The 26565-nt window shown below is 37.5% G+C and overlaps 3 protein-coding genes across 3 annotated transcripts; all 3 read left to right on the forward strand.

Annotated features, from left to right (window-relative positions):
- The first annotated feature begins 1449 nt into the window (after positions 1-1449).
- LOC137732311 (RNA polymerase II C-terminal domain phosphatase-like 3) lies at positions 1450-8045 on the forward strand. The gene is made up of 12 exons (XM_068471619.1): positions 1450-2483; positions 2620-2752; positions 2853-2908; positions 3002-3059; positions 3147-4508; positions 4756-5352; positions 5451-5597; positions 5699-5961; positions 6059-6170; positions 6252-6509; positions 6767-6813; positions 6915-8045. Exons 1-12 carry the CDS (start codon positions 1759-1761, stop codon positions 6976-6978), a joined length of 3822 nt encoding a protein of 1273 aa, XP_068327720.1. The 5' UTR covers positions 1450-1758; the 3' UTR covers positions 6979-8045.
- Positions 8046-8949: 904 nt separating this feature from the next.
- On the forward strand, positions 8950-11469 carry LOC137732609 (protein NETWORKED 3C-like). The gene is made up of 2 exons (XM_068471915.1): positions 8950-9070; positions 10805-11469. Exons 1-2 carry the CDS (start codon positions 8950-8952, stop codon positions 11467-11469), a joined length of 786 nt encoding a protein of 261 aa, XP_068328016.1.
- Positions 11470-13768: 2299 nt separating this feature from the next.
- Positions 13769-19149, forward strand: LOC137730645 (coiled-coil domain-containing protein SCD2-like). Its single transcript, XM_068469618.1, has 17 exons — positions 13769-14321; positions 14761-14936; positions 15275-15350; positions 15495-15536; positions 15625-15687; positions 15773-15822; positions 15906-15933; positions 16167-16241; positions 16489-16599; positions 16720-16780; positions 17012-17128; positions 17240-17361; positions 17551-17620; positions 17729-17770; positions 18105-18145; positions 18557-18683; positions 18800-19149. Exons 1-17 carry the CDS (start codon positions 13950-13952, stop codon positions 18922-18924), a joined length of 1698 nt encoding a protein of 565 aa, XP_068325719.1. The 5' UTR covers positions 13769-13949; the 3' UTR covers positions 18925-19149.
- Positions 19150-26565: the final 7416 nt, after the last annotated feature.

Genomic DNA, 26565 nt, shown 5'->3' on the forward strand with positions numbered 1-26565 from the left:
CACCCCAAGAACAAAACCTAACTCCCAAATCACCCAAAAAACAAAACCCAATTCCCCAATTTTCCAAAAAATGAAGACCCAGTTCCCCAATGCAACATGAAATGCTACCTTAGAAACCATTTTCTTCCTCGGTTTTCTCCACCAGGGTTTGTGAATCCTGATCACCACAACATGTATGTTTGGAGTTTTCAACTTTCAATGTGCAGGTTGTGGAGTAAAAAATAATTAAGAAAATTATGGAGGCGACACATGGATTTTTAGGTGAAAATGACAAAATTACCTTCGAAGTACACCGGAATTCCCACGTGCATGCAACAGATAATTATGGCTCAATCAAGAAAGAGTCAAAGATGATATTTATTCAAATCTCTCCCATCATTCCTCATCAAATCCTCACTCAAAAGGTTATTCAATTTAAGATTAGTTACCAAATTAATTGCAATATATTATTTCTCATAATATCTTGTAATTATATTAAAAAATACCACCATAAGTGGCCGGTCCCTATTCTCCAAATAGGGCCGGCCACACCTCTATATGTAGTCTCATTTCTTCACTAAAAAGCTAAGTTCAATCTCTCCCAAAAATCCCCTAAACACTTTCTCTCTAAAATTCTAACTTTGATATCGAAAATTTTTCGGCCAAAGCCCCCCCATTCATTATGGGCACGTGAGGCTCTTGGTTGTATCTTAGGTGTTATTATTTTCCAGGTGCATTTACGTTAAAGGAGAAGAAGACGGAAATTTGCATCCACACAAGTAACGATGAAATGGACTAATCCAATATCCCCCATGAGGTAGCTTTCGAGCATCAAGAAGTGTTTTTCCCATCTAAGTAAGTATAATTGGAGAGAAATAGGCGTTGATAGGGATCGTTTGCTCTGTTTTCTGAAATGGGGTAGACAGTTGCTTGGCTTTGGGGCATCAATTATGAAGGGGATCATTTATATAAATTAAAATAAAAAAAAAATTAGACGATGGTTTTGTCAAAATAGATTTGTATTTTTGAAACCAAAAAAACTCATAAAAGCATTTTAAATTTTTCCGACCATTATCGTGTAATTTACCAGTCAAAAATCGAAACCGGAACTCATTTGTCGAATTGGCTATGACGCCCTCAACAAAAACTCAAGTAGGAAATAAACAGTTTGAAAAGGTATATTCTTAGACATGAGGCGAGGGCAAAAAGGGAAAAAAGAAAAAAGAAATAGTCTCTGGGAGGGGCCATCCAGTCAGATCCCACAACTGGTCAATAAAAACAAACTCCCACAACTAGTAATGGAGCAAACTTGCTTTTGTCATTTAAAACCTCAGCAGGATCACCTAGCTTTTCCGGATTCATGACGTGTACGGCCCAGATTCAAACTCATTGCGTGTACTAGATTCCCTTGTCCTTATTATAAACTCTTCCCCCGGTCTTTACTCTCTCATCGTCCTTTATTCTTATTTTTCTGCAATTTTTTTTCCTCCTCCCCGATCCGAAAGCGCAAGTGGAATCCCAAAGATCGCGATCTCAAAACTCTGCCATACAGATCTGAAAACCCAGAAATTTCTACGAAATATTCCAATTCTTCGTCTTCTTCTTTTCGTTTCTTTAATCTGATCGTAATTTACCGTGCTAATTTCCAGATATCTGGAAAAAAAAAATATAAAAAGAGGAAAAATTAAACCCTAAGAATTCAATTTTGTGTAAAAATACTTGACTCTCTGGAATTTGTTTTGGTGGTGGTAAAATTTGGATAATTTTTTATAGCGATTTATGGTCGCTGGTGGATTTGGGTGGAACAATTTCGAGGATACCCTAGAGGGTGGTGTGATGGGGAGAGATGATGAAAGTGCGAAAGTGGTGGAGGATGTAGAAGAAGGTGAAATTTCCGATTCGAATTCAGTGGAGGAGATCAGTGAGGAAGATTTTATCAAGCAGGAGAAGCAGCACGAAGTTAAGGTGGTGGTTCCGCGGCCGCCGCCCAATGATCAATCTAAATCCAACGGCGGAGATGATGCTAGGGTTTGGACGATGCGCGACATCTACAACCACCCGGGATGTCGGGGGTACAGGCCCGGCTTGGTTAGCCTCGCTTGGGCTCAGGCCGTACAGAATAAGCCGCTCAATCAGTTTCTGCAGATGAATGTTGATCCCAACGAGAACTTGAAGCGATTGTCATCGTCGCCGTCGGTGAATTCGCCTGAAAGGAGCAATGCGAAGGAAGTGGATAGAGTGGTGATTGTTGACAGTGGCGATGAAATGGATGCTGAGAAAGAGGAAGGGGAGTTGGAGGAGGGTGAGATTGATTTGGATTCGGAGGCTTCTGGTGACGAAAAGGCCGCCGCGGGTGTGGCTGACGAAGCTGGAGATGGTGTTTTGGATTGTGATAATATGAACATTGATAATCCAGAGACAGGCTTGAAGAATGAGAAGCTGGAGAAGCGAGTGAGCTCGATTCGGAAAGCTTTGGCAAGTGTTACTAGAAATGAAGCAGAGAAGTAAGTGAACTGATTGATGTCGAATTTCGGGTCTTTGGGTGAATTGTGGCTGTGAAATGATGATTGCCCCAGCTTGAGTACTTTGCTTTGTTACTGTTAAACAATGTTTTCTTACAGTTTGGTTTATGTTTTGTAGATCATTTGTGGATGTTTGTCTCCAGTTACTCAACACTTTGGTGAGCTTGCGTGGGGTGCTTTCGGAAACTAATGTTTCCACAAAGGAAGCTCTTGTTCATCTGTCCTTCACTGCGGTACAAGCTATCACCTCCGTAAGCCATCTAAGAATTGCTCACATTGATGTTTTTCTGTCCAGATATTTCCAGATTCTGGTTATTGAAGTTGTATAGGTTTGGTTGCTGTTTGTTGCAGGTGTTCTGCTCCATGAGACCAGTCCAAAAGGAACAGAACGAAGATATCATATCAAGGTTCTTATGAGTTCGATGCTCTTTTTCTCGTTCTTGTAGTTTCTAATGCCGTTGGTAGTGTAGTTACTTTCTTTGTTTTGTTTTTGGTAACAGGTTACTTTCTTCTGTGAAGAATGATCCTCCTCTTTTTACCCCTGAGCAGATAAAAGAGGTGCGCATTTTGCTGTATTAGTATAATCATTTAAGGATAATTGTTGATGTTTTAGAAAGTATTGACATGGTTTCTAATTTCTCCCAGATAGGTGTCTTGACATCCTTTGTGGATTCCCCTGATGTTTTTCTTCAAACTAAAGCAGGCATTAAAGATGATGAGATACAGGTTATCGGGTTTAATAATAAGAATTCTGACGCTTCGGCTGTAAATGCGACTTCTTCAGCTAACTACAGCAATCCAATTATGTTGTCCGAAGTTCCAAGATCAGGAGTGTCTGGTTTAAAGGGTAGACGGGTCGTGCTTCCCCTGTTAGACACTCACAAGGATCATGATGCAGATAGCCTTCCTTCCCCAACACGAGAATCCCCATCATGTTTTCCTGTTCAGAACACATTGGTTTTTACTGATAGGATGGTAAAACCAGAGCCTGATACCTCTAGGGCGCCAAGTGCAGAAGGTTCTGGATTGCATCCTTATGATACTGATGCCCTTAAAGCTGTATCTACTTATCAACATATTAACCGGAGCTCTTTTTTCATGAGTGAAAGACTTCCAAGTCCAACCCCTTCAGAAGACGGTGATAAAGGGGACGATGATACTGTTGGAGAGGTTTCTAGTTCTTCTTCTGCTAGTAATTTGAGAACTTCAGTTCCTCCTATTTTGGGACAGCAAGTTGTTTCTCCCTTCCCTATCCCTGTGGGTAGCTCCAGCATGCAAGAACGATTTACAGGTAAAAGTGCTGCCCCTGCGAGTTCTGGGTCTAATATCACCATAAAAGTTCCAACTAGGAATAGAGATCCTAGGCTTCGGTTTTCCAATTCTGATGTGGGTGTCTTGAATCATAACCCACAACCCTTGACAGTGCATAGTGCACCTAAAATAGATTCGGTTATAACATTAAGCTCGAGAAAGCAAAAACCCATTGAGGATTCTAAATTTGATGGTCCTGCATTAAAGAGGCAAAGGAATACATTGGGAAACTCGGGCTTTGTTAAAGATCCAAAAACCGCTTCTGGAAGTTGTGGCTGGTTGGAGGACATTGGTGGCTTTGGACCTCATTTAAGTAGCAATAATCAGACAGTGGAGAACAAACCGTCTGATCCCAGAAAAGTGGTTAATGTTGTAAGTAGTCCTAGTACTGTTGATGGAAACTCAAATGGCCCAAACAGTTCAAACGAGCATGTGGCATTGACGGATTTAAGCACAGCTTCCTTGCCTGCATTATTAAAGGCTGTGAATCCAACCATGCTGTTAAACATACTTAAGCTGGGACAGCAGCAAAGGTTAGCTGCAGAAGCCCAGCCGAAGTCTGCTTATCCTGAAAAAAGTATGACACATCCTATAAGCTCAAATTCAATACCAGGGTCAGATGCATCAGTGAATGTTCCTTCAAAGACTGCAGCGATGTTGCAGACACTTCCCATTAGTTCACAAAAAGCTCCGATGGTGAGTGCTTGTGTCCTTTTTCCTAACTGTTGTTTTAGAATGGGCTAAGCATGTGTTCTTTTGCAATTTTTCCCATTCTGTAGGACTGATGTATTTCAGTTTTCCTAATTATTGATTTAGTTTAATTTTTTATCTTCTGTTTTTAATTTTCTATTTTTAGGGGGTGGGTTGATTACCTTTTTTACTATTTTGGATTCATAACTCCTGCTATGAGTTATAAAAACTCTTTGCACTGCAAATTTTGCAGGATGAGTCAGGGAAAGTTCGTATGAAACCCCGCGACCCTCGCCGTATTCTCCATGGTAATGTACTTCAAAAGAGTGGGAGCTTGGGACAAGAGCAGTTCAGAAATATTGTAAACCCACTGCCGAGCAGCCAGGGGAATAAGGATAATCTTACCGGTGAAAAGCAAGATGGTCAGTCAGATATGAAGCTAGTCACTTCTCAATCAGTAGAGGCCCCTGACATTGCTCGTCAATTCACAAAGAATCTGAAAAATATTGCTGATATGATGTCTGTTTCTAATGGATTAACAAGTCCAGCAATAGCTTCTCAGAGTGTTCCTTCCCAACCTGTTCCAATCAAATCTGAGAGAATAGATCCAAAAGCTGAGGAGCAGCGTACTGGAAGTAGTTCTGCTTTTGAAGCAGTTGCTGCTGGTCCCTCTCGTTCAGCTCCCATGTGGGGAGATGTTGAACATCTGTTTGAAGGATACGATGACCAGCAAAAAGTTGCTATCCAGAGAGAGAGAGCAAGGAGGATAGAAGAACAGAAGAAAATGTTTGCAGCACGCAAGCTCTGCCTCGTCTTGGATCTAGATCACACACTTCTTAATTCAGCTAAGGTAGTCTTTTTGATGTATGGATTCAGTCTCTTGTGACCAGTGATTCGTAAGGGTTGTTTCCTCTATAAATTCGTTTTAACTTGGGTTTTCCTTTTCAGTTTATTGAGGTAGATCCAGTGCATGATGAGATTTTGAGAAAGAAAGAGGAACAGGATCGTGAAAAACCACAGCGACATCTCTTCCGATTTCATCACATGGGAATGTGGACCAAATTGCGGCCTGGGGTTTGGAATTTTTTGGAGAGGGTAAATTATTATTTTTTATATAATTATATTTTGGCATAAATTCTCATTTTATGGCTTATCTGAAAGTGGAGAATTCATTGCATTGCCTCTCTGGACATCAGGCTAGTCAACTTTTTGAGTTGCATCTTTACACAATGGGGAACAAGCTATATGCTACGGAAATGGCAAAAGTGCTAGATCCAACAGGGGTACTTTTTGCTGGACGAGTCATTTCTAGAGGCGACGATGGAGATTCTGATGATGGTGATGCTCCCAAGAGTAAGGATCTGGAAGGAGTTTTGGGTATGGAATCAGATGTTGTGATTATAGATGATTCTGTGAGGGTCTGGCCGCATAACAAACTGAACTTGATAGTTGTGGAACGGTAACTATATGCTTTGATTTAAGATATAATAATCCTTTGTACTTTGATGGGCTTGCTTGCCTTGTTACCCAATGCTTATGTACAAGTACTTTTGCAGTTATACGTACTTTCCTTGTAGCAGACGACAATTTGGGCTTCTAGGTCCTTCTCTACTCGAGATTGATCATGACGAGAGACAAGAAGATGGGACTTTGGCATCCTCATTGTCGGTGAGGATGCTGTTCATATCTGTTCACTTGCTTCTCTGGTTCATTGAGGGTAATCAATTATCTGTTGTTTTGTCTGTATAGGTTATTGAGAAGATACATCAGATCTTTTTCTCCCATCCCTCCCTAGATGAAGCAGATGTTAGAAATATTCTAGCCTCTGAACAGCGGAAGATTTTGAATGGTTGTCGTATAGTATTTAGCAGGGTGTTTCCAGTTGGTGAGGTCAATCCTCACCTACATCCGCTGTGGCAGACAGCTGAACAGTTTGGTGCTGTGTGTACCAACCATATAGATGACCAGGTCACCCATGTAGTTGCCAATTCCCTTGGAACTGACAAGGTATTCTTTCTCACATAATCTCTGCCATGAGAACCAATTACTAAGACTTGATATATGATTTCGGGCTTTCCCAGCTTCTCTTGATTACCCGGAAAAGAAAGAAAGAGAGAATAACCCAAAACTGCGACGCCTCTTCCAGAAGAGCCTTTAAAAAATAAACAAAAATAACTTATAGAAATCTTAGTTCAGTGTTTTTCTCAGCTTCCTTTTCTGCTGCGTTCTTTTGAGTTGAGGCGTGACATTAATTGTTTGAGCAGGTGAATTGGGCTATTTCTTTGGGAAAATTTGTTGTCCATCCTGGCTGGTGAGAAATTTTATCTTGTTTGCTCATATTTGTTATCTTTGTCATTGTTAATTTCTTTGTATGTAGGATTTGACATGGATTTCCTTGTCCTAATTAACCAGGGTGGAAGCATCAGCTTTGCTTTATCGGAGGGCAAATGAGCAGGATTTTGCCATTAAACCATAAACAATCACCACCCTAACCCTTCCGATAACTAAAACTGATTAACATAGAATCAAGAATCGCATTGGAGTCGGGATGAAAACCTTAGATTATGCTGAGAGCAGCAAAGCCCTAGACCTGACACTGCTTGGCCTCGTTTGGAGTCTGTGATTCATGTTTTCCACCCATTAATTGGCAGTTGCACCTTAAATTGCCGAGGTTTTGCTTTCATGATCGGTTTCATTGTGAGAAGAGGAATGAGGTGGTAAACTCTTGCTCGAGCTTTGGTGGCTCAGTTCGGGCTTGGTGGTTCTGGTTGGGTGTTGAGGTGCCTCCCTGTCACATTTTGTTCCTGATCAAATAAGAGAAGGTTGCCAGACGTGGTCACTTCGGGGACGAGGATGGTAAAAGGCAAGTTTTCGAGATCCAAAACGTAAAATAAGAGATTCAAACCTAGTGATGGACCAATATGGCCCTGCTAGGAGGTAAATTTCGGAAAAGGATGGTGCGGGTATGAAGGGAAAGGTGGTGGTGTGGGGTGGTCGGGATACAAAACTGTATATCTGGGGTGCGAAAGAGCAAGTCTGGCAAGGGAGAAATTGATCAGTCGAAGCAGCATTTGGAATTGGATATTTGGTAGTTAGCAGGTGGGAAAAATGGTTGGGCTGGTTGTGAAGGTGCCTGATTACAGTTAATCCTTCACCCTAATCACAGCTAACTAATGATTTAGCTATTGAATTTGCATCGACACTTAATTAACTTGGTTTTCAAAGAAAGAAAACATCAAGAATAAGCGAGTATACGGATTTTCATGCACACGAATTATGTTACATAAGATTTCAGCCTGGATCGCCGTTTACATTGTTTCAACATATAAATCTCATTTTCTATCTCTCTCCTCACGTAACTTCTGAACTCTTACATATGAAAATCCGCTAAACTTAAGGATGACTACTTGAGTATTCTTTAGGCAGGAAGGTCCTTCGGGAATTCAGAGTTGTTTTTTATGTCAGAGTGATGCTGATGCCTAAAAGCTTATGAGGGTATTTCGAGTAGTAGTCAAGAATTCAATGAAATTACCATTTTTAACACCCGCAGGACTTCTGCATGGTTGTAAAAGGTATGTGGACGTGAACTTGCTTATTTAGGACATAGAGATGGTTGCCTAAACCTTACAGCATCATTATTTGAGAATGGTCCAAACTCCATTTTTGACAAGGTTAGATTTTTTAAACTACAACTTGTTTAAAGACGGTCCAACAAGTGATGAATTGACTTAATGATTATAGTCTTCTTATCTAACTCAATGGAGAAAGGGTCGAATTTGGATATAAAAGACGAATGCACTGTCCTAGTCAATTAGCTCAACCCACATATGCTGGGATACCCTATGAAGGATGTTTCTTGAGGTAGAGTCTCTTTGTTTGGCTTGATCTTTTTATATTCTCAACGATCTGCATCTTAAATATAATAAATTCTCAGAGATAATTTAAGGGATCCACATTGATTGATTTCCCAAGATAACATTTCTGACTCCTCAATTTCGGTCAATTTCACATTAATCATTCCAAATTAATTTACAATTATCGAATTTAAGTGACATAAGAATATGCTATTGTCAAAATAATAATAATAATAATAATAATATATCGTTAAATAAGAACCCTTGATTCAATAATTATTTTGAATGTACGGTTTTGATAATATCATACTAAACCTAATACTTAATTTTAACTTCAACTACAAAATAAAAGAGCTTTTCATAAATAAAAATGCAATTTTTTGAAAATTGTAAATGTCAAAATCATACAATTTCACACTTAAAACTTAATTAAGAGTTAAGACGCGTCACATTCTCGAAAATATTTTATTTTTGAAGTCCTTAAAATCAGGAGGATATTGACAAAGAGTGTTATAAGTCAATATAAATTCAAAGAGGGAGGACGGTTTCTGGTATGATAGCTCTGTAGAGCGAGCATATAGGTGGAGAAGACGATGGGTTCGATTTCAGGAGAGATGGTGAAGAGGCAGGAAGACCAGGCTGCCTCCTTTTCATGGTGGTGGGACAGCCATAATTGTCCCAATCAATCTCAGTGGCTTGAAGCTACTCTCTCAGGTTTAGTAATACGACTCCTTTTCTTCTTCCTGATCTAGGGTTTTGAGTATGAGCACCCAGTTAAGTACACCAGCTTCTGCATGGTGTACACACACACACACACACACACACACACACACACACATATATATATATATATATATTGATAGATCTTCCGTGTTTGGATTAGGGTTTAAAGTTTAATGAACTGTTAAAATAAAATAGTCATCGTGCACTAATTTTAATATAAAAATTAATAGAAAACAGGCTGCTAACAACATTTTCCTAATTTCTCACACTCCTCATAATACCAGTTTTTGTAATCGATATTCATTCTGCACTATTTCGTCATTAGAAATTTTATTTGAATTCATGTTTTGTATCTTTTGGCACTCTTTTTTAACACAAAAATTCAGGGAGTGTAGTCAAATGAGGATTTTAAAGGATCTTAAAAGACTTTAGAATCATGGTGTAGTCAACTAGGATTTTAAAAGATTTTAAAAGAATCTATTCAAATACATGGGTAGTCAATTAAAGGATTTTAAAAGACTTTATAATCCTGATGTAGTCAACTGAGATTTTAAAGGATTTTTATAGAGTCCATGCAAATCTATAGGTATTCAAAAATTCATAGATTTTGAAGGATTTCTTTCAATAAGAGATTTTGTAGGATTTGAAAAGGGATTATAACTTATAAGCATAACAAAATCCTACCTCCAGTCCTATGATTTCTTTTCAACCCCCTCTCTCTCTCTCTCCATTCTGCAACTCAATTTTTCCTTCTCACTCTCCATTTTCTTTCAGACATAGAACCTGCTAACCTAATTTCCTTCCATGTTCAACTGTAATCATCCCAGTTGCAAACTCAAAATTTTTTGAATTGTACAATATTTTTTGAAATTTTTATTTCCTTTATTTTGGATTGTGTAATAGTATCTCTTGTAATGCTTTGATGGGAAATGTTAATAGCTACTAACAGTTCTTGTAATGATTATGCGTTCTATCTGAATGTGTTAATTTTTTTACCATGTTAATTGAACTCTTGGAAATTACTACTAAGAATCTTATTACCAATTCAAGCTTTTTGTTCTTTTTCGTGTAATCATGTTATTGTAAGGGTCAAGCATCTTCCAAAGCCTATTTATATTGGTAACTGTAGTTAGACTGAATAACACATTATGAACTAATCAATTGTTGAGGAAAAAGGGTTAATTTTGAGACATTTGATTTAAGAAGCATTACTTGTTTTGATTAGTTCAAATTATTTTTCGTAAAGAAATCACAATTCAAATGAGAAAAGAAAAGAAAAGACATATTTGATTGGTTTATATTTCCATACCCATATACATATGCTTATGTCTTTTTCAGATTTTGCACTGAGAAAAGAATTTATGTTGTAGGAGTCAAAAAAGAAATCCTAAGAAATCTATGAAAGAAATCCATACAAATCTATAATAGAAATCCATAATAATATGTCAAAATCCATATGGAATTGTAGAATCTATTAAAATCATTTGAAATCTGTCACTTAAAAAAGTCCATTAAAATCCTCTGAAATCCAAATTGATTATATTCTCAGTTTGAATCCCTACTGATATGGATTTAGAGTGATAGAGATCCATAGTAATGGTCTTAGTATCAGGATTAATACCATCTCATGGGATCACAAAAAAAATATGGAAAGAAAAGTAGTACACATGGGTTGAATTATTCGTTTCCAACTTTTTAACCGAATATATGGTATTATTGTTGCAGAGTTGAACGAAAAGACCAATCTCATGCTAAATATAATTGAAGTAGATGGAGATTCATTTGCAAAGAGGGTTGAGATGTTCTTCAAAAGGAAACCTAAGCTCATAAACTTGTTCGAAGACTTCTACAAGTCGTACCGATCGCTCGCCGAGAAGTATGATCAGCTTCGATCCGAGCTGATTCAAGCCTCTCATCTGAGATCATTTTCTTCTTTAGACTCCCTAAAAGTCCAAACTATGCAGAAGTGTGAGAAGGAAATCTCAAGTTACTTGAAGGACAAGTCTCTGAAGACACAGGTTGAGACAGACCAAAAATCCTACGAAGAATATATGGAAAAAGAGAACATTGATCATGGCGTAGAATCTGATATTAATGTGGATGAAAAAGTGAAAATGTGGGACGAAAAGATCTCAGAACTCATTGACGGAAATATGCAGCAGCAGGCTGAGTTGATAAGGAGAAACAAGGAGAAAAGTGAAATGATTGAAAGGCTTTTGTCTCAGGTGCATAGGCTAACAGATGAGAACAAAATTTTGTGGAATCGTCTGATATGCCATGAGGATACTACTGATCATATAATTACAAGCCAAAACAAGCCTCAATTTTCAAGGTCCAAGTCCAAAGGGCCATCTTTCTTTGGAAGGCTCACTGGATGCACTGGTACTTGATCTTAATTAGCTATTTTTCAACTTAATTAATTAGCGTTTGAGTTTTCAAATGTGTCTATTTATATGTATTCATAATACATATGATGATTTCGAGTAAATTATGACATTATTAGTTTTTATTTCGGCACCTTATAAAGAATATGTTAAATGTTTTGATTTAGAGGGCTGGAATATTGTTTTACCTGTCTGTTTTGTTTTGTGAGAAGAAATGTAATTGAAACACCTTTACGTGGTGTGCTACTCACACCAGTTATAGCTTATCTGTTCAATGTTGAAGAAGGACCCAAGTTCCTATTTTCCCTCCCCATTGATAGAAACAAAACATTCCTAATTACGTTGTGATCAGTCAAGGAGTCCTAGTCCTTAAAAGGTTATGATATTTCAGATTTGCTAAGATACGAGGTTTTTTTACCCAAAAAAGTTGTAGGCCAAAATAAGCAAAGTCATCCGGGATAAGTTCCAAGTATCCTAGTTCTTGAAGGGGTATCCTGGATAGAGCTCTATATAAAGGCATCATGGCCCCTCTTTAAAGGGCAAATTCTAAGTACTCGATCTCTCCTACACACTTTGTCTCAAAATACTTGATTGACTTAGGGTTTAGGGCTCTGGACGACAATCTCGAGAGGTCATACCGCTGCTGAGACCATGGAACGTAAGTCTCTTAAGACATTGCTTAAGACAGACCAAGAATTCTACGAAGTATCGGATGTTGGAGCTCATCGATGAAACTATGCAGAACCAGGTAGTAGATCAGGAGAAAAACAAATGAGCGGATTTCGTTCAAGGTACACAGGCTAACGAATGAGAACAGATTTTTGAAGTCTCACCTGGCAAGCCATAACTTATTATTGAAGGCAAAACAAATATCAGTTTTCAAGGTCCAAGTCCATGGGGGCATCTTTTCAACTTAATTAAGTAGAGATTAAGTTTTAGTTCCGGCACATCAGTATATAATATAGAATTTTGTTAAGTGTAGTTTTCAAGATTGAAATAATTTACTTGTTTTTGTTTGGGCGGCCTTTGTTTTCTTTAGTCTTTCTTTTGCTAAGAACACCTTTTGGATCCGTTCATCGATCAAGTTCTACATTATAACGTCGTTTCTGTACTTAAAGCATCTCGTTAAAAACGAAGTTCAATTAAACTTTAAACCATAGAAAAGTTATTTATAGTTAATTACAAGAAAAATAAGTTTTTATATATATATATATATATATATATATTTTTTTTTTGCCGATTTTATCACCATTTAGTGTGAATGGTACAATTACCAGAAAACATGAACTTGGTGGTAACATTTTTGTTAAAATATATTATCTGCATCTTAGGTGAGCTTTCCTTTCTTTTCAAGTTTATGACTTGTGGTTAAAAATTTATTAGACTAAAGCTTGTGGAACATATCTTACGCTTCCTTGAAAACAAATTCTAGTTTAATAAATTCTTAGTGGAAGTCCTTTAGTTTACAGTGGTGTTTATGCAAATTTTTCTATCTCAAATATGATATTCAAATCACATATAAAACAAATTCAACCTCATTATCATAATTTTCAATATCCAATCCAAAATTATGGTAACAATCTTACTTTTCTTTTCTTATTTATCCATTCAAACTTAAAATCATTCCTCCCTCTATGGAGAAACTTATTTGTCTTTTCATTTATAATTACTGTGTATTCACTGTACAAATATTATAATTAAAACCGTTCATTTTGTTTATTATCATCTAAAAACTATATTTACCAAAAAAAAAAAAAATCATTTAGTTTGGAGATCTTTTAGTCACCATGTATGTCAAACCAATCGGCAGTTTTGATAAGAAGTAGCATTTTCATGAAGAATCATCAATTTGTTTGATGCATATGAATGATTAAACGATCATCAATTTATTTGATGCATATGAATGACTAAACAATCTCTAAATTGAATAATTTTAAGCAGATATAATTTTTTTTTTTTGAACAAACGATATTATCTATATTAAGGGGGTGGGGAAATGAGTTAAGCTTTACAATGAGCTAGCAATAATGTGGTTCAAATTCGTCTTTGACGAGAATCAAATATAAGACCACTCACTTACCAATGAAGAAAAATATCATTAAACCTCAAGTAGATTAATCTTGTTATGATAATTATAAGCGAGAGACAAGTAGGTTCACCGTGAGAGACAAACGCTATCCCTCTAATTCTACCAAAATTATCCATCTAATTACCCATTTACACCGGAAAAAGACCAATTTGCCATCATAAATTACTCGTAAGTCGTGATGCAATATCTGACTAACGTTAAGTTTACAGACAGCGGTCTGCTCAATCCAAGGGCCCCCAAAATCTCTCTGTCCATGCTCTGGTTCAGTCTTCAGCTGAAAAAAACTCCGACCTTGGAGCCGTCGAGTCTCCGCCTACGCTACCCCTACATCCTAGAGCGCGATCTAGGCCCCTCCCATTGCCTGTAACTAACTAACTAACTAACTGACTACAACTCCATGGACCGGAGGCGAACCGACAGCCCGGTCTACGCCCGCCAGTGGACGAGCGAGTCCGCCACCACTGTCGGCGGAGCTACGTCTCCTGCAATGTCGCCTGTGCGTGGCCACCACGCGCGGTCCTCCTCCGCCAGCGGAATCTCCAACATTAAACGCACTCAGAACTTTGCCGCCAAGGCCGCGGCCCAGCGCCTCGCTCAGGTCATGGCCTCTCAGACCGCCGACGGCGACGACGACGACGACGAAGATGATGATCTAGGATTCCGGTACAGCGCTCCGCCGCCGCTCTCTCTGTCGAGGAATACCAACAGTCCCGGTGCTAAGCCGGCGGCGCCGTCTTTGAAGTCCACTACTCGATCACCTTCGCCCGCGGTAAATCTCTGAGCTTTATCAATTGTGCACTTTTTTTTTTCGGTTGTAAGTACTGAGTGGTTGAATGAATTCTTCAAAATGCAATCAGATCGTGCTTAAATTTGAGCGGACGAAGAACTGAATGTGGATTTAGTTGCTCTTGTATTTGAAATCCGGTAGTACATTGCTCTATCTATTCTGATTAACGATGAATTTTGCGAAATTCTGCCCTCTTGAGCTTGAAAAAGGCTGCCTTTTGTGTGGATATAGAGTTCTACTGAGTGGAAAGTTTGATTGACTGCGATGTTTAGATTTGTTCATACACAACTTAGATTGGTAGACATTTACTATTTTTGTGTCTTGAAAGGAATGTGTGTGTCGATGAATGGTGTTGTGAATGGATGGGGAAGTTTTGGCTTCAATGAAGAGGGCTAATTCAATTTTCTGATGTTTTAATTAGTTAGCTCGGAACTCCTTAGACGAAACTCCACAAGTTCGCTCAACATCAGCAGGAAGGCCAGCAATGTCTCTTCGTGCAGCACCTCCATTGGTACCACCCAATAGAACAACACTGAGGACAGCAACTTCCCTGCCGCCATTGGATCCTCCCACCACTAATAGCAAAAAGGAGAACAGGTAAATAATCTTCTTTCTCTCGTGTCATTTGTATAATTGAACATTTGAAGGTCTGCCACTATTTTATGAATTTCAGAGGTTTAGGTATAGAGTAACTGAATAATTTTATGCATTCTTTTAATGTCTTTGCTCATAGCATAGTTTACCTTAGTTTTCACTATCGTTCTCGTTCAGGCTTTCAAATGTATTCATACTATTTAAGGAGTTCAATTAATGTCTTGCTAATAGTTTCATTTCTATGCATGATATATAACCCCCTATCGGGTTTTTGGATTGGGGGTTCCTTTATATGAATGAATAATAAAAGTTAGAACATAATGGATTTGCATGAATTGCAGATTCTTGTCAGAAATAGGAAATTACAAAACAAAAGATCCAGGAGATCAACGTGACGCTTCTGCACTCCGTGATGAAGTATGTCAATGAATAACATCTATTTGAGTTTATTTTATCCTAACATCTCAATACTTGTCATTTGTATACTACTTTCGATAAATAAGGAAATTATTTTCTGTTTCCTATCATTGGAGTGGTACTTATTAACTATTTAAATTGCAGCTTGAAATGCTACAAGAAGAGAATTCGAATATTCTTGATAAGGTGCAATAAGTTATCCTTGTTATTTCTTAATTATTTAATTTAACTGAACTTATCTGTAACTGATTCCATTCTGAAATTTATCTTACAGCTTAGACATGAAGAAGAGAGATGCGATGAGACAGAGGCTAGAATTCGGGAACTTGAAAAACAGGTAAGTGCTCTATTATTATGATCTGCCCATAATGTTTGAGAGTGTGCCTTTATTAAACATGAAGTTTGCTTTTGTGAGTCTTCAGGTTACTGCGTTTGGCGAAGGCTTGTCTTTGGATGCAAAATTCTTGAGCAGGTGTACTAAAGTTAACTAACCTTCACGCCTGCCCTTTTCATTCTCATTTTCCTTTGATGACATCTTTTCTTGTTGCTTTGCAGAAAGGAAGCTGCCTTGCGGCAAAAAGAGGTAATTGTAGAAACTTGAAATGTTTTATTTTTGCCCCACCTAATTACAAGCCAAACCTACTTACAAACTCATTTGGTTGAAGTTTTTTGTTTTTATTTAACTTTTATCAGGAGTTTGCTAAACCAGAATGCACATGAATTATCTCAAAAAAAATAAAATAAAAATAAAAATAAAAAAAAACAAAAAAACAAAACAAAACAAAGAAACTAAGGAGGCTTTTTTTATTGTTATAGGTTGCACTTAAAGATGCAAAACAGTCAAAAGATGAGGCCGATAAGGAAGTTGCGTCCCTTCGGTCTGAAGTTGAGGTAAGCATGCTACCGTGCGGCCGTTGTCAGTCTGCCAAAAAAGAAATCTAAATCCAAGTCTTAAGGCTGAAGCATAACAAAATATTAAATATTATAGATTCACCGTACAAAAATATGTTTAGGAAATAGTACTTGGAAAAGCTTATTGAGAGTATGATTTATTCTTCATTGGCTCCTTGAGGAATTTTCTATTGCTACCACTGCAAATATTTTATTATTCTGTCTTTAACATAATTGCTTGAATCAGAAAGCAAAAGAAGCGAGTGACACTGTTATGAGACAACTTCATGGAGCTGAATCAGAAGTGAAATCCTTACAGTCAACGACACAAAGAATGATATTGACTCAAGAAGAAATGGTATTTGTACCCGTTTCTTGGAGCATATGAAATCATTGGTGATTAATTGTTTAGTTTCGCACTGCAGAGAGCATATTAGTAGCATCTGGAGGATTTTGATTATCTATATCCATATTTCAGGAAGAAGTAGTCCTCAAGAGGTGTTGGCTTGCACGCAATTGGGGTTTAGCTGCGAAGCTTGGTATCTATTCTACGTGATACTTGTCTTACTCTTCAGTGGTCCATTTTAAATTTATTCTGATAATTAATTACTCATTGAAATCCTTTTTTGTTTGCCTTTGCTTCCATTTTATTTTATTGAAAATAAACTAAATTTAATAATGGAAACAAAAACTAATACAAGACAATAAAAAGAGACCAATCTGTCCTTTCATCTGACTCAATTTTACACAATCTCTGTAATGCCTTGTAGGTATATGTGCAGATATTGCAGTATCTAAGTATGAATACTGGTCATCATTAGCTCCTCTCCCATTTGAGGTCGTCATTTCTGCAGGACAAAAGGCTAAGGAGGAACGTTGGGAAAAAGGCTAGTAATCATCGTGCAGTGTTTTTTGTTAGTATATATTTTTGTATTGTTTGGTTATGTGACAAGAGTAGGTCATTGTAGTTACGGCATGCTTCTTCGTACATTGAACAGGTAATGATGATGTTGAGAGGAGAAACAAACTGGTGCAAGACTTGAATGATCTAACTGGAGAAGGAAACATTGAGAGTATGCTTGCAGTTGAAATGGGCTTGAAAGAGCTGGCTTCCTTGAAGGTGCACTTTAATGCATTGCCATCTTGTTTTGTTCTCATATTTTGTTATTCTCAGACTCAGACTCACCATGCTAGATTAGTATTTGTCTCTCTTTTTACTGTCTGTATTAGATTGCTTCAGTGATTTTCTTTCAGTAATCTGCCTCTTTTTTAGTTTTCTCAATAATATATGATTTTTCGTACAACGAAGGTTGAGGATGAAATTGTGCTTGCATTGGCTGAACAACGGCGTCCAAACTCTGCTCGATTATCATTCTCTGGTATGCATTGTGTTTTTATATCATGTTGGCATGTATGGTTGACTTTTCTTCTGATATTTGCTATCATCTACAGTTCCTACTGTCTTATGCACATACGGGTTTTTTCAGGTATCAAATCACCTGTTGATCCAAAGTTTATGGAGGCCATTGGTATGCCTCTCTTTCTTAGATATCAAGTCGTTGGGTTATCCATAGTTTTCTATATTTAAAAATAAACAAATAAAATTTGGAACTGTTACTAACGTACTACATTATGGAATAGGGACAAAATAGTCACATATATCAGCACCCGATCAAATTACATAAATTTCTCATAAAACATTGTGCAGAGAGTCATTAACTCTCTCCTTTTTAAGTATTGTGTGAATTTAATCGATAAGATCTCCAGTTTTATTTACGTCGTAATCAAATGATGGATAGCTTTCAAAAATTTGTTTGTCATAGTGGTAATGTAATGTGTACTGATATTAATGTTTTCTTGCAGAGTTGAGTCCAGAGGAGTCAGAGGATGTTCTTTTTAAGGAGGTCTGAAATTTCGTCTCTTTTTATTCGTATTTGTGTCCCATTCATTCAAAATCATTTTCCTTCTGTATACGCATTTATGTAATTACATGTACACCTTGATTGCTGAAGTTCAATTTAACGGATGCTATTCTGACCAACCTTTGTGGCTAAATTCTCAACTTAATAATAGGGTTTCTATAGATAGAAATATACCAGCTTGTTAATCAACTGCCACATACATTTGATCTATAGAAACTTAATAAAATGGTCCAAGTAGTCACTTGTCATAATCTTCAAATTTATTAGTGATTTTGTTTTTCGGTCTAATAAACATATTAGTCTATGCGTTTCTTTGGTACTATTCGTTTTTCACAAGGACAAGATCTTAATTACTGTTAATGTAATGACTTTAAATGTATTCAACTGCCGCAGGCATGGCTTACTTATTTTTGGAGAAGAGCCAAAGTTCTTGGTATAGAGGAGGACATTGCCAAAGAAAGAGTTCAGTTTTGGATTAACCGCAGTAGGCATGCACCGACTTCACATGATGCTGTTGATGGTAAGTTTTACTTTTTTTCTCAGAATTTTAGATTTCACTCGGTCCTTGCACACAAAATCATTGCATTCCATTTCAATTAATTGGTTTTTGCCTAAATACGCGTGTTTTTTGATCAGTTGAGGAAGGGTTGATGGAACTCAGGAAATTGGGAATTGAGAGCCGGCTGTGGGAGGAATCCCGCAAGGCAATCGATCAAGAGTACTCTTCCGCATCTGTTGCGCAGAAATCTGCTCCACAATGAAGCCATGCTTGACAGTAAATATCTCTTAGATGTATTATGATCAGCTATTGCCTGCATTTTTTTCTTGTTAGTTCATTTATTATTTGCGATAAACTGATTTTGTTGGAGCAATTTTATGAGATTCTGCCTAACACGGCGGCCGTAGTTAATACACGAGAGGTGAGTTCGTCTCTTGTAATACGTAGACATATTCGCAATCGAACACGAACAGTTCCAATTTTTGTACAGATGGAATTTCAGTATTATGCCCTTTTCTGTTCTATTTTTTTACTACTCTTATGGTCTGTTCCAATTTTTGTAAAGATAGCGGGCTGGTACTACACTTAAAGGAGATCTCATAAGCATTATATTTCCCACCCATATTGGTAGGGAAATGGTTTCTACTCTTTTTGCTATTGTGCATATTATTTTTTTCTTATCCAAACTTATGTTTGACTTTTGTGGGCTATAGCTAGAGGTGTCAAACAGGCCGGGCCGGCCTGGGTTAATTTAAAGCCAGCCCCACGTGGATTTGAATTATGTTTGGGCATGCCCACTTAATAAATGAATCCTGCACTTAATAAAATATTAAGTCCAGCCCAGATCGTGGCCTTGGCCCATTAAAACCAGGGCCGTGCTATGATGGGTCACTAAACTGGCCGGTTTCGGCAAAACAAACTTTAGTTAATTTATTTATTTTTTTTTTTTATTAAAAAAAAAAAAAAAAAAAAACTGATTTGAACATGTTATTGAACTAAACATAACTTATATTAAGTCTCAACCTTAAAATGTATATATTTTTTTTTCTTGAACAAATGATAGTACTACACTAAGGGGGTGAGAAGTGGGCTATAAGTTTTACAATGGCCTTACCATAATAATGTAGTTCAAATTCGCCTTTGGCGAGAATCGAACCTAAGATCTCTCATTTACAAGTGAAGAAGAATACCATTAGACTATAATACTAAGATCGTGGGCCATGGGCCGGTCGGCCTTTTAAGCCAAAATCTTAGACTTGCCCCGCCCACTTCTTACGAATCATAATGTGCCATGCTTTAATTAAATGAGCTTGAGTCGTGCCGTGTCTTATTTAAATGGGCTGTGCTCGTGTCTTGCTTGTGCCAACTCGCCCGTTTGACACCTCTAGTTATGGCTTAGGAAGAACTGTATAAGTTCGCTACGAAAGATGAAAAATATGTTTCAAACAAGAGGGGAAGAAATAATGCTTCAAGGTGCGCTTTCTTTCAGAATTTATTTTTTCCCACCCATCTGCAATGCGGATATGCACTACCAAAATTGAACCAAACACATGAAAAAATGATTCACTTCATTTACGGGCTTGAGAAAGAAAGAATAAGGCCGGGAAATTGGTTTTGTCATCTCATAGATGGAGCGTTGTAAATGGCTGTTGGAGGCTTGGAATATTTGCTAAACTCTCTCTCCCCTTCTCTCTCACTGGAGTCTCTGTCACGCGGTCCATGGCACTAAGCACGCTCTGCATATTTTGTTGAAGCCACTAGCCACAGTGACTAAAATATATATCGTAAGTGTCCCCCGGGGGCCATAACATAAACTTACCACAAGAGTCAGGAGAGTTGGGCAACTGATCGACTAACTGGGACCAAATTTAGGGGAGAGAGAGAGAGAGAGAGAGAGAGAGAGATAGATGTCTACAATTTGCATTGTATTCTGGAGGATTGGATAGCAGCACTTAGCAGGATAGGCATGTGCACTTGAATATAATAGTACGCAGTGCCCCCCGTTGGGGCCATGGCCTTCTGGGTGGACTCCCCCACCCCATCCCAGTAAAAAGAAGAAAGAGAAAAAGAAAATGGTGAAAAGGTTCGCGTACAAATGAAAGAAAGACACTAGAATCCTAAAGGTGAATTTGACCCAATTCCCCTTCCCTATCGGTTTTTCCCCTTCCCATTTCTGTGAAATGGGACCCTTCTTTGCTAATAGACGGTTATTATAAACCCTAATCTAGAACCCCCATAGACACTACACACACCCCTACATGTTTAACATTGTTTAGAATCTTCCTCCACTATAATTAAAGTTTGTGGTGAATGATTTCATCTGCATATCTGTGATTTTGACTATGTAACAAGGCATTGAGGCCGCTACTTAATACTAGGTCTGGTGGTATTTTTTTTTATTTATAAGTAAAAAGTCTTAAGTTTGATTCTCGTCCAAGGTGAATTTGAACTACATTATTGCAAGCACATTGTGAGACTTGGCCACTTACTCCCCCTTAATGTAGATAATATCGTTTGTTCAAAAAAATAAATAAATAAATAAAGGCATTGGGGCCTACACAAATTAGCAAAAACAACCCTAGAAATTAATTACAAATTGATATATTGTTGCCCTATCGGTCTATCAAACTATCAAGTTGATCTCTTTCTTAAGCATTTGATTGACTTACTACTAACTTACATGGACGCCAAATTGATGTCATATGAGTCTTTGTTCATCACCTTATATCTATAAGGTTAAAGCTGTCTTTGAAAAGGTTCTTATTTCTTGCTCATATGATTTCTATTAATCTACATATTATCATTTGAAGTCCATGTAAGGAAAAAAAATGGTAAGTCATGCTTTTGCTTATTTCAAATTTTCATAGCAAATGTTGATTTGCATGGAAAGTTTTGAAAAATGTAACCGATCTTAGTTTCTTTAACCGCAATCATTCTAATTTGTATAAAAAAAAAATAAGGAAAACTAATGAAAATGATTTGAAAACTTTAAGTTTTAACATGATTGATTTTTTAGTTTGTAAAAATATGGTTTTTCGTTAAAATAAACAATACCGAAAGCTTTTCGTTAAAGTTTCCTAAAAAATATGGAGCTATAATTTGTTTAATTGAATTATTTTTCTTATAGTCCGGTTGCTTACATGGAAAATATTGCCAGTGTAGATAGGCAAGTTTTGTTTCTTGACATATCATAATATTGACTGCGTTTAGATCAAAACACTCCCTCGAACAGTATGATCACACGTGTCATTAATACAAAACTCATAGTGTAAACACACCTGAAATTCAAAGATTACCATACAATTGGACGTATCCATCATGATTTTCCTCATAATTATTACACTGGAATCATTACACTGGATTAGATTATGCGTTGGGTTAATTAAGAGGTGAAGTTGGAACTCTCATCTAAAACATACTTTTTTTTTTTTTTTTTTTTTAATCTCCACAGTTGTGAAAGTTGATGTGGAAGTTAGTAGAGATAGGACGGCAAGAAAAGAAAAGGCAAACGTGGTGGAAGTGAGGAGGCTTCCTACATCAAAATGTAGAGGCGTGCATGGTGTGGCCCTGTGGGCGGCAAGTGCCGCAAGGCAGTGCCTTTTGGTAGGGTTTGCCCTTGGTCTCTACAAATCGGGTGGTCTAGCTTTGGTAAAAAAATTAAAATGTCACATTACATAGCATGTTTTCTCCAACATGCTCGAGTGAAAATCATTCCCCTCTTGGCCCCATCATCACCGCACAAACACACATGAGAGAGAGAGAGAGAGAGAGAGAGAGAGAGCTTCAAAGTCTCAAATCTTTTTTCTAGTTTGCACTTGTGTCAACAATTCATCCATTTTGTCAAGTTAAAAGCAGGTCTGACTTTACAAGTTTACGTATTTATGCTTTAGGGTTTCACCAATTTCTGACTTGTATCCGTGCTTTTGCGGAGACAAACCAACTAACAACGACTTATATACATCTATAAAGAAGCTTTCCAAGTATAAGCTGAATATAAAGTATAAACTGAAACTTTGAAGGGTTTCACTTTCTGATCTAAGATAATTAAATTTAGCTGTCCTCCCAATTAAAGTAAGCAGTATTCAATTCTTTCTTTATATATATATATATATATATATATATATTAGAATTGATGAACTTCAACATAATCATATTAATTCTAAAATATTACAAAAAAATTATAATAATAATCAGGCATATTAATTGAAATGCCCCATAAAACTGCCATTTATTCTCAATTTATCCTTTGAAACTGGTTTTGTTTCAATTTACCTTTTGAAACTAACATTGTCAACTTGGTTTCATTTCGCCCATTCCGTTAAAGAATTGTTAAATTCAAGCGTATTGTAGACATTTCAGTTTTCAAGGTTTAGTTAAATAAAAGCTTATTACCACACACCTCTTTGTATTTGCTTCTAGCCCGAGTTCAATGGATTGATTGTGCAAAACAAATTAGGGTTTATGGAAGAAGAGAAAGGAATTTAGGCATTTGATGGCTAATATGGGCGATGATGGCAGCCCGTTGTAATCCAAAGCAACCATTTTATTGTAAGTTAAAGTCGAAATTGTAATTAATTTATCGTCAAATTGTAATTAATTAATCGATGCTAATATATTTCTGCCATACCCATGCTAATCCCATCATCGTCCCAATCATGGAAACAGATCGAGATCCAAAAAGAACGAAAGCCTAGAACTCGCGTGCCTACTTCTAATCCCGTTTAATCCCTCCCTGCCGCGCAGAATTACATAAGGCCATTTAGTGAGGTGCGGAATCAATACGAATCCGAGTTAATCTCATTTATTTTAATTCTGGACTCTACTAAACGTGGGTTATTAGTCCTAGCTAAGCTACTCCCACTTGATATATTTTTTGGTCCAAAGCTAAGAGCATTTCCAACAAGTTAGCTAAATAGGTTTTTTTTTGCTATTTTAGCAGGCCAAGAGAAAAAAGTGGAAGTCCAACAGACTAGCAATCCCACCAGCTAAATTAACAAAATGAACATTGGCCAGGAGGAGAGCGAATTTAGCATAATGTTAAACTTAAAATAATACTAAATTTGCATTCTCTCTCGTTTCCGACTGGTGCATCGTTGCTCCTTGTGTCTCTGCAACTCGGGCAATACCCCTACAAATCTGGCCAATAAAGGGAGGATTGGGTTGCTGGATATGAGATCCTCTAATAGACTTAAGTTGGGATTGACATGTTGATAAAAAGGGAAAAATAATTGACAACGATATTAGTGTGATTAGATGTGACGACCCGTCTCAAATTATTATTATTATATATATATATATATATATTTTTTTTTTCCCTCTAGTGTAAAGTGACAATATTGTCCTCATTGGCTTAGTGACATGGATGTACATTTGTAGTTTTAAATTATTTCCTCGCCGTCGTAATTAAATCGTATTCGGCGTCATGAACGCGTTGACGCAAGTTAGGGCAGAATCGGATTCGTAACGAAAATGTTACGATTATTTGAATACGTAAATGGGTAGAAATATTTTAGGATTGAGTACACCAATCACAATAGTTCCAATGTTCTTGAACCCAATCAGATTTTTGGGTTTCTTTCTTGGGCCAATTGAGAATCCTATCTCTCCCTCCCTCTTTCTCACGGTAGCCCAATCAGAAAATATCATTTTCTGATGCTGCCCAATCAGACACACACACGTGTACTCTCACCCTCTTCTCTCTCTCTCTCTCTCCCTCTCTCTCTCTCTCTTTCTTTCTCTCTCTCTCGATCCTTCTCCCTTTTTCTCCTTTTTGCAACGTGACACTCATACACCCAACTATCATCAAATTCGCATGGATCGAGTTTTTAGAATCCACCATCACCTTTCTTGTGACTTCACGAACCTAGCCATACTAATTGTTTGGGATTTTGACGAGTTTTAACCCGTGGACTCTTGAACGCCGACGTAGTGGTTCTTGGGTCGTCGTGCTTGTGGCCGAGTTAGGAGACTTTAAGGCTCGAGAAAACATCTACGCAACTCCACAGAGACCCTGGGGTAAGTTGGGAGTGAAGTTGACGTCAGAACAAGTGAGTTCGAGAAGTTTCAATTTTGGCCAGAACTTTCGAGGGATTTTCAGGCCGATTTTAGTTTGATTTTGGACTTTTGAGAGGTACAACTTTGTCCTACTCCTCAAGGGCTTTAAATCCATATAAATTTCATGGATTTTGGTTAAGAAATGGCAAAGTTATAAAGATTTGAAAATTTTCCAGAAATCCGGCAATATTTTTCCAAAAATCAACAAACAGAAGGTGGTGCCAGCGATGGCGGACAGCGGCGGATGGCAAGGTTGACTGGAGAAGAAAGCGAATATTTCGTCAAAGTTGACGGAATATTCTGACGGCGTCAGGTAACGCCGTTAATTCCGTCAGGCACTGGCCACACATGGCGAGTGGATGCGCGTCCGAGGTCCAAAATTTTTTCTAAAAATATGAGGGTGTTCGTGTTGTCGAGTAAATTACGTTGGTATATTCAAACATCCTATTTGAGCAACATATGAAGAATTAATCCTAGACTTTGTTTATGTGCTATTGAGTTAACGTTAAAATAGTTGTATCGCATATAGGTGAGGTGTACCCCGAGGACGAGCGTGGACAAGCGAAGTAAGGGGGCTACGATCCTGCTACTTATCAGTGAGTGGGCATTTGCTTTATATATATGCCTTACGATTTCCAGAAAACGTTTTTAAATGAATTTATGCCTTGTATGCCATGTCTATACTGCTTATTACTATATTGTTGCATTAGTATGAATTGTGAATTATACTATTTGATGCTGCGGAGGCTCAGGTAAGCTTCAGGTGAGTTAACATGTGATTGGTCTTGTTGCATTGCATATTGCTATGCATTTGTGCATTTAGAGCTTTTTATGCTGCACCCCGAGGCCAGGGCACAACTTTCACATGATTGTTCACCTCCAGCATCGCACGCTCACATTGGATCCAAGTTTTGGTGCTAGCTTGTCATACATACCACAATAGGTGGTTCCGACTCGTAGGTGACCCGCGATCTATCGCACAGTTTTCTTGTGATTGTAACACTTAAGCGTACTTATTTACACCCAACCTGTCGTGCATGTCACATTAGGGGACTCCGACTCGTTTGCAGACATATGTTGATGAGTTATAGATCTAGTCGTACAAGTCACGTTAGGTGACTCCAACTGGCATACTACTTTATATTGGTTTCACACCTGGCTTACATCTTTTAGTACTGAAATATTATGACATGGCATGCTTTAGTTTTCGTTGGCCTTGTGCATTGGTTTTTCGTACCTACTTAGTAGTATTTTTTGGAAACTATACGGGTTTTACGAAGAGAGGTTACTATGTTTAGAAAAGATAAATGTGTCAAACATTTTGTTTTTGTTTTGTTTTTTTTTTTTTTTGGCCCACTCACCCTTCTGTTTTGCACCCCTCCGGGTTCTAGGTAGCTGTTCATCTTTGGTGGCTCACGAGGACTACTCGGCGGTTCTGACGTTCTACTAAATAAGTAGGGATCTTCTCCCTGTTTGTATAATTAGTACTTAGTTAGTTTGACTGCACTTCCGTTTTACCTATGCTCTGATATGTGTGTATTATATACTTGAGCACTTTCACACACTTACATAGTATCTCTAGTTAAATAAGTTTAGTTTTGGTTTTTATTTATTCACATTTTTCTTATCATTATCACTTCTGTTGCGCACTAGACTACATCACTCTCACGTGACGGCCAACACGTCTCGATTCTGATCGGGATGTGTCATTAGAGTTGCTGTATACGTCTATTGCTGACACAAACTAACTACCAACCTTGTATACATCTATAAAGTACTTTTTCTAAGTATTAGAATGAATGTATATTGAAACATTGTAGGGTTTTAAATAAGAAATGAAAAAAAATCT

Source organism: Pyrus communis, chromosome 4 (genome assembly GCF_963583255.1).
Source record: "Pyrus communis chromosome 4, drPyrComm1.1, whole genome shotgun sequence".
NCBI lineage: Eukaryota > Viridiplantae > Streptophyta > Magnoliopsida > Rosales > Rosaceae > Pyrus > Pyrus communis.

What these genes read in the sequence shown, in the direction of transcription:
- LOC137732311 (XM_068471619.1), top strand. Translation starts at nt 1,759, where the DNA reads ATGGTCGCTGGTGGATTTGGGTGGAACAATTTCGAGGATACCCTAGAG. An exon ending in AACGAAGATATCATATCAAG is followed by an intron (nt 2,909 to 3,001) that starts GTTCTTATGAGT and finishes TTTTGGTAACAG; the next exon opens with GTTACTTTCTTCTGTGAAGA. An exon ending in CTTTGGCATCCTCATTGTCG is followed by an intron (nt 6,171 to 6,251) that starts GTGAGGATGCTG and finishes TTGTCTGTATAG; the next exon opens with GTTATTGAGAAGATACATCA.
- LOC137732609 (XM_068471915.1), top strand. Translation starts at nt 8,950, where the DNA reads ATGGGTTCGATTTCAGGAGAGATGGTGAAGAGGCAGGAAGACCAGGCT. An exon ending in GCTTGAAGCTACTCTCTCAG is followed by an intron (nt 9,071 to 10,804) that starts GTTTAGTAATAC and finishes TTATTGTTGCAG; the next exon opens with AGTTGAACGAAAAGACCAAT.
- LOC137730645 (XM_068469618.1), top strand. Translation starts at nt 13,950, where the DNA reads ATGGACCGGAGGCGAACCGACAGCCCGGTCTACGCCCGCCAGTGGACG. An exon ending in CTCGATCACCTTCGCCCGCG is followed by an intron (nt 14,322 to 14,760) that starts GTAAATCTCTGA and finishes TGTTTTAATTAG; the next exon opens with TTAGCTCGGAACTCCTTAGA. An exon ending in TATTGACTCAAGAAGAAATG is followed by an intron (nt 16,600 to 16,719) that starts GTATTTGTACCC and finishes TCCATATTTCAG; the next exon opens with GAAGAAGTAGTCCTCAAGAG.